This window comes from Bufo bufo, chromosome 1 (assembly GCF_905171765.1).
Source record: "Bufo bufo chromosome 1, aBufBuf1.1, whole genome shotgun sequence".
In the NCBI taxonomy this organism is placed as follows: Eukaryota; Metazoa; Chordata; class Amphibia; order Anura; family Bufonidae; genus Bufo; species Bufo bufo.
Window position 1 is genome coordinate 66,985,409 of NC_053389.1, and position 15,622 is coordinate 67,001,030.

Genomic DNA, 15,622 nt, shown 5'->3' on the forward strand with positions numbered 1-15,622 from the left:
TAGTATAAACTCTGTTAGTGTTGAGACCTTACATTCATTAATCCATACATTAACTATTCTCAACAATATTACAAGGGTAATTATACTCCAGGATACTACACAGGCGGATAATATTCCAGGACACTACACAGGCGCAGTGGCGTACATAGAGAAGTAAGGGACCCATAGCAAGGATCAAACCAGGCCCCCACAAAGGACAGAAGGGCTTCTGCCTAAACCCCTTTCAATGACCCTTGGGCCATTTTTTCCACTGCTTCATTTGCTAAAAGTTGTTCCTTTAGAGGGTAGAGTCCTGACCAAGTTTTCACCCCAGTAGAAGAGGAGATGATCTCAACCGGGCCCCTTCTTGCCCTGGGCCCCATAGCAGTTGCATGGTCTGCCGCTATGGTAGTTACGCCCCTGCACAGGCGGATTATACTTTGGGACACTACACAGGCGGATTATACACTGGATTTGAACAGTCTATACAAAGAACACCCTAAAATAATTTCTTTTACTGCCTGTTTGGAAATTGATTTTTTTAGTCACATAGCACTGACATTTTTGCATGACTAAAACTGGTCAAACATTAAATGCAAATGTAGTCCTTATACCTGCTAAAACAGGATGCACCTAAAGAAATCTGCAGGAAGAGATTTGTATATGTCCAAAGTGTCCATCTATACAATGAGAACATACCATATTCAGAGTGCCTGATCTTTCATACAGCATCTACCATCTACAGCTAGTGTCACCTAGATCAACTTTCAGGGACCAGACTTTATTAGATTGTGTACAAGTAAGTACTATTTGTATTTGGTGACTTGAATATGATTTATATCACCTTGATGGGCAATGCGTGGCATAAGGTATTATTGGGGTTAAGGCTCCATTCACACGTCCGCAAATGGGCCCGTATCCGTTTCCGCAATTTTGCGGAACGGGTGCGGACCCATTAATTCTCTATGGGGACGGAATGGATGCTGTCCGCATCCGCATTTGCGGAGCGCGGCCCCGATCTTCGGGTCCCGCAGCTCCGCAAAAGATAGAACATGTCCTATTCTTGTCCGCAGCTGCGGACAAGAATAGGCATTTCTATACTGGTGCCGGGCTGGTGTGTTGCGGATCTGCGATTTGCGGGTCCGCAACACACCACGGACGTGTGAATGGAGCCTAACATAGAGGCCTGTAATTTGCTGGGTGGGGTAAAATGATTTCACCCCAGGATATTATAAATAGTATGGATTCTGGACCTCCTTGTGGCACCCAGCTGCTTGCCTGCTTGACTTTCTTTTTTTTATTTTTTTATTTTATTGTTGGCTGTTTTGTATATTTTGTATACCGTGATAAAAATAAGATACAGAAACAATGTTTTACGATAGTTTTATGTCACATGTTAAAAATGACAGAATGAAGTGGCCTAAATGGGAGGAAGTGCTCAAAACCCCAAACACTGTAGCGTGTTTATACCCGGGGGAGCAATCCCTCCACATGTGATCCGCTGTCAGATTTCTATCTTCATTCAGCAGGACCTGCGCTGACATCACCACGTGGTGAGCGCGATTACGTCATCAAAGGTCCTTTGGCAGGTCCTGAAAGAAGAAGAAAGAAGATGATGCCGGCTGCGTTTTTTTATTTTTTAACCTCTAAAGCCACATTTTACTAAGCATTCTGTATTAAGAATGCTATTATTTTCCCTTATAACCATGTTATAAGGGAAAATAATAAAATATACAGAACACCGAACCCAAACCCGAACTTCAGTGAAGAAGTCCAGGTTCGGATCTGGGTACCACAGTCAGTTTTTTATCACTCGCGTGCAAAACGCATGGCACCCGCGCGATAAAAACTGAACATCGGAATGCAATCGCAGTCAAAACTGACTGCAATTGCGTAACTACGCGCACGATTTTCCCTGATCGCAGACGCAACATATCCGGACCTAATCCGGACACGCTCGTCTGCAAGGGGCCTAAGAGTACTAACAGATGAACAACACTACATATTGATCTAACAAAAGATTCTCCAACATTTTTATATTCTGAAGAATTTCAAGCCTTCTTTTAATAAAAACTGTGTCCAACCCATACCCATAAAATAAGTTGACTGGGTTGATGGGCCACTATGCCGGGAAGGCACGTGGTGGCAAATGTAGTCATAGCTTAGATACTGCAGCGAAACTTATTTTTTTAAATACTATATATGAGTAAGATATAATTCCAAGGAAGTGTTGAATGACGCTTTGTAGAATGCTTTGGCTGCCAGTATCAGCGTATACTGCACTTTCTCCTTATATCGTGCCACTGCTTTGGATGCCACCCACAGCTCAGCCATGAGGAAGTAGGAGCAGTGGAGCAGTGACAGGAGCCGGATGATGCCAGAGGCAGGTGTGACAGGTTGAGTGAGTTTGGGAGGGGGTGAGGACAGGATTGAAATTACCTGAGAGGGAGGAGAGCAGGGATGCTTCGTGAGACAGGAAAGAAGGCAGGGATTACTTAGACACAGAAGAGGACAACTTGTGCCCGGGACAGAGAAAGGGGGAGGAAGAAGAGGGCTGGCAACTACCTGGAACACAAAAGAAACGCCTTACCTGAAAAAAGGAATAACAGTGCGGTAACCTAAGCCATTATAAGTCAGAGGTATTACTTTCAAAGGGATAGAAGGGTCGCTATAGCAGAAGGGAGAGGCCTGAGGTATCATTACCTTCATCACTGGTATGCAGAACACATTGGAATATTAAGAATAAGAGCAAATAAAGCGCAACAAGTATTACTTGAGTTACCAGCAACTCAGGTACAGTCTGAAACATAGAGAAAAACTGAAATGAACCTTCCTCTTCTCGCCTGATCTTCTCACCTTCATTAATGGACAACACTCGGGTAAGCACTTGACTTACAAATTATTGACAACTTCTACTTGCTGCTGGCTTTACAAGTTATCCTTGTGCAATTCTTCTATCTAGCAGAAGCTATAGGAAAAACAGATATATTGATATAAGACTATTTATATAACACTGTGGTTGAATTGCTTTTTTTTATATTTGCATGTTATTTCTTCACAACACAAAAAGTATAGAAGGAGGCAACTAAAGTCTTTGTATAAGGTCCTTGTGTCCTACATTGGGCCCCATTACTTTGAGGACTTCCTCTACCACTAGAGTCTTTGTACATAGGGTCTGTCTTTGTGTCCAAAATTGGGTTCCATTACTTTGAGGACTTGCTCTACCACTAGGGTCTTTGTATATAGGGTCCTTGTGTCCAATATTGGGCTCTATTACCTTGATCATCTCATGTACCACTAGAGTCTTTGTACAAGGTTCTTGTGTCCAACCTTGGGCTCCATTACATTGAGGATGGCCTCTACCTACAGTACAGACCAAAAGTTTGGACACACCTTCTCATTCAAAGAGTTTTATTTATTTTCATGACTATGAAGGCATCAAAACTATGAATTAACACATGTGGAATTATATACATAACAAACAAGTGTGAAACTACTGAAAATATTTCATATTCTAGGTTCTTCAAAGTAGCCACCTTTTGCTTTGATTACTGCTTTGCACACTCTTGGCATTCTCTTGATGAGCTTCAAGAGGTAGTCCCCTGAAATGGTGTGGATTCCATAGTTTTGATGCCTTCAGTGTGAATCTACAATTTTCATAGTCATGAAAATAAAGAAAACTCTTTGAATGAGAAGGTGTGTCCAAACTTTTGGTCTGTACTGTATATAGTCTTTAAATATAGGGTCTTTGTGTCCAACTTTCTCTACCACTAGAGTATTTGCCTATAGGGTCCTTGTGTTCAATATTGGGCTCTATTACCTTGAGCATCTCATGTACCACTAGAGTCTTTGTACTGGGTTCTTGTGTCCAACCTTGGGTTCCATTACATTGTGGATGTCCTCTACCTATAGAGTCTTTCTATAGTGTCTTTGTGTCCAACCTTGGGTTCCATTACCTTGAGGACTTCCTCTACCACTAGAGTCTTTGTATAAAGGGTCCTTGTGTCCAACCTTGGGATCTATTAGCTTAAGGACGACTTCCTCTATTACTAGAGTCTTTGTATTGGGTTCTTGTGTCCAACCTTGGGTTCCATTACATTGAGGATGTCCTCTACCTATAGAGTCTTTCTATAGGGTCTTTGTGTCCAACCTTGAGATCCATTACCTTGAGGACTTCCTCTACCACTACCACTAGAGTCTTTGTATATAGGGTCCTTGTGTCCAACCTTGGAATCTATTAGCGTGAGGACTTCTTCTATCACTAGAGTCTTTGCATAGAGTTTTTGTGTTCAACCTTGGGCTTCAATACTTCGAGGTCTTCCTCTACCACATCACCTTTTTCTTTAAGCAAGGATCATTTTACATACAAAGATAGATTTGTAAAAATGAGAGCAATTAATTTGAAAGTTATGTTTCTTTATAATTGCTTTTGAGATCGCCTTTCTGTCCTCCTTTCCTCTGCCTAATGATCAATTTTAGGCCATCGTAAGATTTGATCAACGACACATGAGCAAAATGTTGCTCAAAGTGCAGTCACTGCTCAGATTTACACTGGTCACTGATGGTGAACTTTTTCTCCATATGACAATAATTATTTTACAATTGCCCAGTGTAAAGAGCCTTTCATTGGTTACAATATGTCAATAAAATCGGTATCGGTTCTTGTTGTTGGTAGGGTGTTCCCTGTTATGTTGTTGCTCTGTTTTACCATAAATAGGACTCACGTGTTAGAGGAATTGCCAGAAGAGCACAATCCATGTATTGTGTAACCCTTTGTAGCAGTCAAGGCCCTTATGTGTATATAAGTTATCTGGTCATCACTGGTCTACAGACAAGTAGACAATAGATGTTTCTCAGTTGTAAAAGGGTAGTCTCATCTTAGACATTTACGCTCCCTCCACACATTAATTTGCTTTAGCTGTAAAATAAGCACCAGTAAAAATACAGGCAGTTTTTTGCATGCCACATGTATTTTTATTGCATTTATTTTATTGCATTTATTTTCATCACCTCTCCTGACACATCACTTTTAGTAACTACTTGCATTCCACGTGTAATAACAATCGTATCCTTATGGCTCTGTGTTGTGCCATTCATTTACTATTTCTGCTAGAAGTTATGAATACATTGCCTGCAGTTTGTAATGAAGGTCCAGAGGGGTGATACCAGTTGGGGCGTGTCCCTGCATAGTCTGACACTATCCAGTCCGTGTCAGTGTTGCACTGTGCAGGGACAGCCCTCCCCCTCGACTGGTAACACCCATCTGGACCTTCACTGCAACTGCTAGCAATTAATTCATAACTTCTAGAAGTCATAATAAAGGAATGGCACAACACATAGTCATAAGAACAGATGCTCCAGAATTGTTATGGCATGAGGAATGCAAGTAGTTAGTAAAACAGACATGTCAGGAGAGGTGACAGCTCCTCTTTAACACATATTAAAGAGGACCTGTCATCTCTTAACATTTTCTTTTTCTGTAGGGGACACGATGCAAAATGGTTGAAAATAAACACACGAAAAACAAACCCCAATTGCAAGAACAAGCATGATAAGAAAACCACGATAAAATACTATCTGTGAATCCATTCTTATGGCAGATTCACAGGATTTTCACCATATGTCCCATCTCTGGGACTCGCCCCTGTCTGCAGAAGGGGGCCCCCCCGACACTGGACCCGCCAGGTGACACAGCCACTATAAGAGGAGAGGTGGTTATGTTGCTCTCTAGTTATACCAGTACGTCACAATTGCTTCCTTTTTACCCACTGTGTCTAATTCCAGTGTCTAACACAAAGCATAGACATTGCAGTTACTGGTAACGGCCTGAGCATTAATGGTGATAGGTAATGAATAACCGTTCTGTTCTGTCTTTGGTCTTAGAGCAGCATTTCTTGCCTCAGCCGGTTCTTTTTGAAGACTTGCTTCAGTAGAAAATGGTTAGCATTCCTTAACATCAGCTGAGAACCTGGACATGCGCCTGACCTAAGGAACAGTGATAGGATTAATTTCCTTCGTCGTAAATGGCGCCGTAATATCATGACACATTTGGGGTCATTTATCAAGGGATTTGCGACTATTTTAGTTGTAAAAATAGTCGTAAGTCCCGTTTTTGACCGGCCATGCAACAATCTCAAAACACGCGACTGGTGTCGAAAAGTTTTTAAAAGTTGGACGGGATGGGGGAGGAGCGGGGGGGGGGGGTGTTGCGGCAGAGAAAAATTGGCGAAAAACTATGCCAGTCTGGGTCTGGAGTAGTTATTCCACAAGGTGCATGGACTGCCTCAGATTAGCTTAATTTATAACACGGTGCACGCCTTGTCATAAATTAGGCAAATCCTCCGGCAGCACAAGGGGAAACAAAGACTGGCGTGGCTGATAATGAAAATGTGTCCTAGTGACTTTAGCAGCAAGACTCCTGAAATTGTGGGGTCTGTCAAACTGAAAGTTCAACTTTGGCCATAAATCATCTTAGAATATTGTTCAGGAGAGAACAGAGAGGAAATGGAGCCCGAGCAGTCAGACAAGCAGTCTGATTGATTAGCCATTGAAAGGCTTTCTCCAGCATGCTGTGTATTGGAAGACACGCAGGCTGCAGAAGCCAAACTCTTTAGCCATCCAAAATGTTTAATTAAAAACCAATTGCACATTTCATTTTTACATCCTTTTAAAGAAAAACAAATCTGTCATCTAAAGGTGTCCATGGCCTATAAAGAGGCGCTTTCTATATTTTGTATGCATGTTGGATGCAGCTGGTTGGCTACAAACCCTGGGGGCCGTAATACAATGTCCACAACAGTCTTCTCATTATTTGTTCTTCTTATAAGATCAACATTACTTAGCAGTCAGGCAGAAGTAATGATAATCTTCCATGTGTCCTGGCTATCACAGAAAACTGGCAGTACATTGTGTGTCATCCATTATACAGATATCAAATGCTCTGCTAATCCAACATCACACACTTTACAATTGCTTACAATGACCTTGCCACCAGGCACTGGATGCAGATAATGGTTTCTGACAGATAATAGGGGGTCATTTATTAAGGGACTTGCAACTATTTTAGTAAAAAAATAAATTGTCGCACGTCCTTTTTTAACTGGCTGTGCAACAATATTTAGTTGCACGGCTGGTTTCACGCTATGTTTGACAGTTAGGTGGGACGGGGCGTGTCGGGGGGCCATGCCAGAACTCAGGCCCTGGCGAAGTTATTAACATTTATGCCTGGAAACAGGTGTAAATGGTGACAAAAAACTACTCCAGGCAGGGGCTGGAGTAGTTTTTTAGTAGGCACATATACTGCTATAGATGCACCTAATTTATGACAAGATGCACGTCCCATCATAAATTAGAATTTTACCGCAGTGCAAGGGGAAAAAAGGACCAGCGGGAAAAGCCAGTCTTCGTAAATGTGCCCCAATGTGCACAAAGTTACCCACTGTCTCAGGGTCAGACTAACCCCCCAAAGTACGAGAGGATCCTCTGGTGGGCCCAAGCTCTGACAATAATGGACCTCTAATAAACCAGGGCCTGTAAGGTCCTATATACACAGAGAGTGGGCCCTCAGAATAATTTCCTCTGGTGGGCCTTCAGTCTGACGCTGCACCGTCTTATCCTTTAATTCTCCAGGTGGTTTGAGGGTTTGCTAGGAAGTCCAAAAATAAAGTCCACTGAACAGAACAAAAGACAAGCTCTAATTTGCTAATACTGTATCTGGACCCAAAATACTGAGCTAGGGGAGCCAAATATGTAGTAAGGCTGGTTCTGGAAGAGTATGTGCGGGCCATGAAATATGGTTCATGTGATGGCCACATTTCCAAACTGATCGTGGCTTGGCATATCCGCACTCACTTTACCCTAGTGATCTATGATGCTGTGAGTTCAGGCCAGATTGGGAAATTTGCTTGTTACATGGACCATGTTTCATGGACCCCACACATTTCTCTCTATATAATCGAGCATCTGTAGAACCGCATCTCACAACTTACAGGACCAAAAGGATCTGCTGCTAATGTCTTGGTGCCAGATATCACATCTGTCATGATGGAAGGAATACTCCACATTGGACCCACCTTGACTACAAAGCCAGGAGACGATTACTTGATTTATTTGCAGTCTGCCTTCATTTTCTTCTGTTATCAGTTCCTTTGGGGTCATATTGAAAAATGCTAGCACTAGCAGCCTGTTCCATATAGTAACATGACTTACTCGATGACCCCCAATGGCATGGGGCAATGGTCATTTTGCATTCCATGACCTAAATGCTAAATATGTCTAATTCTTTAGTTCCTCATCCCCAGAAATTAATTCCAGGGTATCTGGCAATACACTTACAGATCCACTTAAAAGGTGATCCTACTGTGAGCCACAAAGATCAGTCAGATTTTCCATGCTAATTTCCACTTCCATGAATGTTCTTATTGTCCATCTGCAGGAGGAGATCTTGTTGTGCTGAGTCGAGGATTAAATAGTGCGTCACATTTCTTTAATGTGTTGTTTGACTATGGAAATGGTGGTGGAAAATCTTTAGCGTTGCTGTGTACATTGCCCAAAGTAGGTCGCATATTTCTGCATAATGCCATAAAGCTCATGTATAAGCTATGGCATAAAGTTTATTTTCTGCTTGGGTTCTGGAAAGGTTGTAGGAGAAATAATGTGATTACTTAAAGGCGTTATCCCATGACTAATGTAAAAAATGACAATCAGACATCATATAGTACAAGACAAAGCTAGAACCAGCCCTGTACCTCACATGGATCCAGAGATCTTCACATTCATTGCTCTGCTAGATTTATATCAAACTGACAGCTCAAGGGACGTGTCCATGTTCTCCCTATCACAGCTCAGGGGGCGTGTCCATGTTCTCCCTATCACAGCTCAGGGGGCATGTCCATGTTCTCCCTATCACAGCTCAGGGGGGGTGTCCATGTTCTCCCTATCACAGCTCAGGGGGCGTGTCCATGTTCTCCCTATCACAGCTCAGGGTGTGTGTCCTGCCTGCTGCAGCTGGTGGCAGTTGAAGGATGGAACTGAACATATGCTTTCAGTTGAAAAAGACCAAACAGCAGGTGGCGCTATACAGATACATTTTATTGAATGACTCAATGGCTATGCTAATTTTTTAATTTAATACAATGACAAAAGTATTCAGATCCAAGTGCTAGTTTGAATATTTTTGGTGGGACAACCCCTTTAATAGTAAATTATCACTGTACACCAGAACTGAATGTATAGTACACGTTGGCCACTATAGAAAAATATTTCCTAAAAGGTCCTAAACTGTTAAATCGCTATTGGAATTTTTATGGAATATCACCTCTATGGGACTACCAGAAATTGCCTCATAAAGGGGCCCATCCTCCTTTCTCGTGATCAGCAGTGGCCCCAGCTCTCAGACTCTACCTCTTCCCCTAACAAAATTATCTGGCTGCTCTAATCTGAATGGCATTGTCTCTGATTAGATAACCCCTTTAACAGCGACCTTCGTGTTACCCAGCACCCATCTTTATTTCAATGGCAGTGGGTGATAAGCGACTGTCAGACTCCACTGCCTAGCAGCACCTAATCTCAGGGGAACTACTATGTTGAACTCCAAGATAACGCAATCCCTTCCTCTCTCAGTGGCATTTGGACAGTTGGGGAAACCCCATTTACAGTAATGACATGCGCTAAAGGGAGGGTGTCACCAGGAAATCCACTTGTAAACCAGACACAATGCCTTGTAAGGCTAGCTCAGATGAATGACACCTTTCACTGAGCAATCTATTGCTTCATTTTGTAGAAAAAGTAATTATAATCATAGTAACATAGTACATAAGGCCGAAAAAAGACATTTGTCCATTCAGTTCGGCCTGTTATCCTTCAAGTTGATCCAGAGGGAGGCAAGAAAAAAACTGTGAGGTGACCGAGAGCCAGAATACGGACCAATGGGGCGATATCCGATGCGTTTACTCTGGAAAGGGGTACACGTCAGGGCTGTCCTCTATCGTCCGATGCTCTTTGCCTTGGCTATAGAACCTCTGGCGCAGATAATACGCACAGATCCCAAAGTGACGGGTTTGACATATGGAGGCATAGAGGAAAAAATTGCACTTTATGCTGATGATATGCTGCTCTTTTTAGATAACATCTACCATTCTATACCCCGTGTAATGAAGCTTATTGAGGATTATGGGACATATTCAGGTCTAACCATTAATTGGGACAAATCGGTTATGCTTCCTTTGTATTCCGTGTCGAAATCGCTCCAGGATAAAATAGCCTCCTTACAAGTGTCCAATACGTTTAAATACTTAGGGACACAGGTAACATGTAGATCACAGGAATATATAGACTTAAACCTGAACCCATTGTTAAATAGTAGTGCCCAAAAGGTAAATAGCTGGTGTAAGCTGCCACTATCTGTCATTGGAAGAGCAAACTTAGCTAAAATGGTGCTGATGCCGCAATTTCTATACATTTTGCATAATAGCCCAGTGTGGATACCAATGAGACGCTTCTACAAAATACAGGGATTATTCAGGGCCCTAATATGGAATAAACAGTCCCAAAAAATTCGCTTAGAGTCCTTACAGAGGGTGGATAGTGGTGGACTGGCGATCCCCAAACCATGGTTGTACTTTCTAGCAGCACAGGCTCAGCAATGCAAATCCTGTAGCACTATGGGTACCTCGGACTCCGTTTATGCACTAATGTCTTATTTGGTGGGAGGGAGAACACCTGGATTTATATCGGTTCTGTCATCCGCCCCCCAGAGTCTGTCCTGAGTGTAGCCCTGCTCCGCAAGGTGTGCAAAAAACTGAAAGAAATTACCAAACTTTCGGGGTGTAATACCCTTACTCCTTTATGGAACAACTCAAGCCTCCCGGAACTGAGTAAGTTGGAAGGCTTTGGTAGTTGAGAGAAAAGGGGGCTTTATTGGGTGTCACAACTTTATGCAAATGGAACTCTCAAAAGCTTTGAACAATTAAAGGAAGAATTCTAACTTGCTAACGCAAATTTCTATCAGAATTTACAATGACGCCATGCCTTGACGGTGCAGGGTAGGACAGTGGATATGACTATACAGGCTTCTCTGTTAGCTGACCAAATCAGGAAAGGAGGTGACACCAAAGGAGTGATCTCAGGATTCTACAAGTTGTTACATTCATTTTATCAAGACCACTTTTCTTTGAAGGTTAGGGAAAAATGGTCCCGAGAGGTTGGCCCCCTAGACGATGTACAGTGGTCTGAAATATTGTCTAAGAGCCCCTTGCTATCACTGTGTGAAACGTACAGACTTTCACAATTATACCTGATACATAGGGTATACAGAACACCTGAGTTCCTACATAAGATAGGTGTACGACTGTACGTGACACATCTAACTGCCCCAAATGCAATACTCCGGGGGCACATATATTACACATGTTTTGGGAATGCACTGCCATAGGCCCTTTTTGGAATATAGTATTTGACATCATCTTTAAGGTGTTTGGGATCAGACTACCAGCCGAACCACTGATATGTGTGCTGGGCCTGTTGCCAGGGGATTCCACAACAGATCTTAATATTGGCATCAGTAGATCACTGTATCAGGCTAGGAAATTACTAGCCAAGTATTGGATAAGCACTGCTGTACCGGCCAAAGAGGAATACATTGCACGCATGAATGTTATAATTGGATTGGAAAGGGGGGTGTATCTTAAAAGGGGAACGCTTAAGAAGTTTGAGTCTATATGGCGACCATGGCTGCGAACGCCAGGACTACCCTCTGGACGTCTCCTGTCTCTACAATTGGGGCGAAATGCTAGATAGTGTCGAAAAGAAGTAAAAAACAATAACTTTATTGAAAGTCATGATATAGTAGAACAAGGGATGCAACGTCATAGGTAGAGAGAGAGAGAGTCAAGCAAAATGACAATATGGCATGGTGTAGGTTAGGGGAGGGGGGGGGTAGGGTTCTTCATTCTTGTATGTTTAAGATTGTTTATTAATGTATCCAAATTGGATTTGTACCAGTACAGAAATGTACTTATCCTGGATCTATAAATGTACTTATCCGGAAAAATCTTAATAAAAACGATTTGATTTAAAGGCAATCAGAGTAACTCCCTGGATCAACGACCCCTCTCTAGTAGCTATAGCCTGTAATATTATTACCCTCCAGAAATACATCCAGGCCCCTCTTGAATTCCTTTATTGTACTCACCATCACCACCTCCTCAGGCAGAGAGTTCCATAGTCTCACTGCTCTTACCGTAAAGAATCCTCTTCTATGTTTGTGTACAAACCTTCTTTCCTCCAGACGCAGAGGACGTCCCCTCGTCACAGTCACAGGGATAAGGAGATGATGGGAGAGATTTCTGTACTGTCCCCTCCATATGCAAATGAGCAGTTAAGTGCATCAAGGGCGGGTCCAAGCCATTCTGTACACCCTTACACCACCTACTTCCTCTGCTAGTCCCTCTGTCTCTTCTTGATTGACAGGGCCAGGTAGGGGCGTAGCTATAGGGGGTGCAGGAGCCTCAGGGGGCCCAAAAACCCTTGTGCCGCATAAGAAGACGCCGGTATTATAGAAAGTGCATGCTGGTCAAGTTACATCTCTGGCTGAAGGGAAGGGATTAGGTGAAGAATTTGGCATGGTGGGAGGGTTTCCTGTTTCAAGCAATGAGGGAAGGGGGGCCCAAGCTGAACTCTTGCAGCAGGGTCCATGAGCTTTTAGCTACGCCCCTGGGGCCAGGTGAGATGACTATACAGGAACCTGCCCCTGTCAATCAAGAAGGAGTGGGAGCAGAGAAAGCTCCACAGAGTAGCTTGGGCCCATCTTTTGTGCACTTAAAGGGATTGTCCCATCTCAACCTTTATGGCATATCGCTAGGATGTCAGATAGGTGCTGGGACCCACTACATATTCCAGATTAGGATACCCCCTACCCCCAAGTGAAGGGATAGCAGTTGCACATGCATGGCCACCCTCCATTCACCGCTATTGGAGTTCTGAAAATAGCTGACCACTGACTCTGCTATTTCTGGTAGTCCTATAGCAGTGAATGGAGAGGTGGTAGTGCATATGTATGGACAATTGGGACTCGCCTACAACTTGGGGCTACTTTTAGTTTTTTTTTCCAGGGCCATTTTAACCCCATAGTGACCACCCATACGCCTTTTTACGGCTGTCACTAAGGGGCCTTAGGCTGGGCTGCTGCACGGGTCTCATGAGAGCCACAGCCCTGCTCTAACAGCCCGGACCGGCAGGAGTGTCATTTCGGGCTGTATAACACTTTACAATGGCGCCCACCGCATGTAAATTGCTGACAGAGGGAGGGGACTCCCTCTGTCTCCCATTGGCACCCCGCAAATGCGATCGCAGGGTGCCAATGTGTGTGAAGGCTGGCAGGGGTCTCGTGTAGGCCCCAGACCAGCCTTGAGTCATTTCCAGCAGGCTGAGCCTCTCTGATATTAAAATGCAATGCACTATAGGGATAATGCATTGCATTTTAAATACAATCAGAATGTTGTATGTTTTAGTCCCCTTGTGGGACTATTAAGTGGTAAAAAACGAACACATTTATTGAATTAAAAAATCCCATTAAAAAAATTACGCTTTTTTTTCCATTGAAAATATGCTTTTCAATGAAAAAATTTGCAAAAAAAATCTCCCCCATATGTTTGGCATTTCCCTGTCCGTAATGACCCGGACTACATAAATATCACGTAAATTATCCCCTACTGTGAACGCCGTAAAAAAATAAAAAAATACTGCCAGATCTGCTAGATTATTCTTAGGGAACCTATATACAGTGGCGGAAATAATTATTTGACCCCTCACTGATTTTGTAAGTTTGTCCAATGACAAAGAAATGAAAAGTCTCAGAACAGTATCATTTCAATGGTAGGTTTATTGTAACAGTGGCAGATAGCACATCAAAAGGAAAATCGAAAAAATAACTTTAAATAAAAGATAGCAACTGATTTGCATTTCATTGAGTGAAATAAGTATTTGAACCCTCTAACAAAAAAAGACTTAATACTTGGTGGAAAAACCCTTGTTTGCAAGCACAGAGGTCAAACGTTTCTTGTAATTGATGACCAAGTTTGCGCACATTTTAGGAGGAATGTTGGTCCACTCCTCTTTGCAGATCATCTCTAAATCCCTAAGGTTTCGAGGCTGTCTCTGTGCAACTCTGAGCTTGAGCTCCCTCCATAGGTTTTCGATTGGATTAAGGTCCGGAGACTGACTAGGCCACTCCATGACCTTAATGTGCTTCTTCTTGAGCCACTCCTTTGTTGCCTTTGCTGTATGTTTTGGGTCATTGTCGTGCTGGAACACCCATCCACGACCCATTTTCAGTTTCCTGGCAGAGGGAAGGAGGTTGTCGCTCAGGATTTCACGATACATGGCTCCGTCCATTTTCCCGTTTATGCGAATAAGTTGTCCTGTGCCCTTAGCAGAAAAACACCCCCAAAGCAAAATGTTTCCACCCCCATGCTTGACGGTGGGGACGGTGTTTTGGGGGTCATAGGCAGCATTTTTCTTCCTCCAAACACAGCGAGTTGAGTTAATGCCAAAGAGCTCTATTTTGGTCTCATCAGACCACAGCACCTTCTCCCAGTCACTCTCTGAATCATTCAGGTGTTCATTGGCAAACTTCAGACGGGCCTGCACATGTGCCTTCCTGAGCAGGGGGACCTTGCGAGCCCTGCAGGATTTTAATCCATTGCGGTGTAATGTGTTTCCAATGGTTTTCTTGGTGACTGTGGTCCCTGCTAATTTGAGGTCATTAACTAACTCCTCCCGTGTAGTTCTAGGATGCTTTTTCACCTTTCTCAGAACCATTGACACCCCACGAGGTGAGATCTTGCGTGGAGCCCCAGAGCGAGGTCGATTGATGGTCATTTTGTGCTCCTTCCATTTTCGAACAATCGCACCAACAGTTGTCACCTTCTCTCCCAGCTTCTTGCTAATGGTTTTGTAGCCCATTCCAGCCTTGTGCAGGTCTACAATTTTGTCTCTGACATCCTTGGACAGCTCTTTGGTCTTTCCCATGTTGGAGAGTTTGGAGTCTGCTTGATTGATTGATTCTGTGGACAGGTGTCTTTTATACAGGTGACTAGTTAAGACAGGTGTCCTTAATGAGGGTGACTAATTGAGTAGAAGTGTCTAACCACTCTGTGGGAGCCAGAACTCTTAATGGTTGGTAGGGGTTCAAATACTTATTTCACTCAATGAAATGCAAATCAGTTGCTATCTTTTATTTAAAGTTATTTTTTCGATTTTCCTTTTGATGTGCTATCTGCCACTGTTACAATAAACCTACCATTGAAATGATACTGTTCTGAGACTTTTCATTTCTTTGTCATTGGACAAACTTACAAAATCAGTGAGGGGTCAAATAATTATTTCCGCCACTGTATAGCCCAAAATAAAGTCCAGGACCCACCCCTAACTATATCATGAAAACCAACCAAAAGGAATGGGTCAATTAGGTACAAAAACACTTATAGTACTGAAGTATTCAAAAAATAACATGATTTTATTGAGAATCACAAAAGGACATAATTGGCACAAGTCACAAAACACATTTAACACAGGTCACAATACATAAAAGTATTAAAAACCAAGGGGACTGATGGTGGGCTGTTGGTATATATTTATAAAGTGC

General features: G+C 42.8%; 1 protein-coding gene across 1 annotated transcript in view; it reads left to right on the forward strand.

Moving 5' to 3' along the window:
* Nucleotides 1-2,370: 2,370 nt before the first annotated feature.
* The window catches only part of TMPRSS13 (transmembrane serine protease 13), a 48,215-nt gene continuing 34,963 nt past the window's right edge, over nt 2,371-15,622 (forward strand). The window contains exon 1 of the mRNA XM_040425781.1: nt 2,371-2,858. Coding sequence (XP_040281715.1) covers nt 2,844-2,858 — 15 coding nt within the window. The 5' untranslated portion in view covers nt 2,371-2,843. The remainder of the gene's footprint in view (nt 2,859-15,622) is intronic.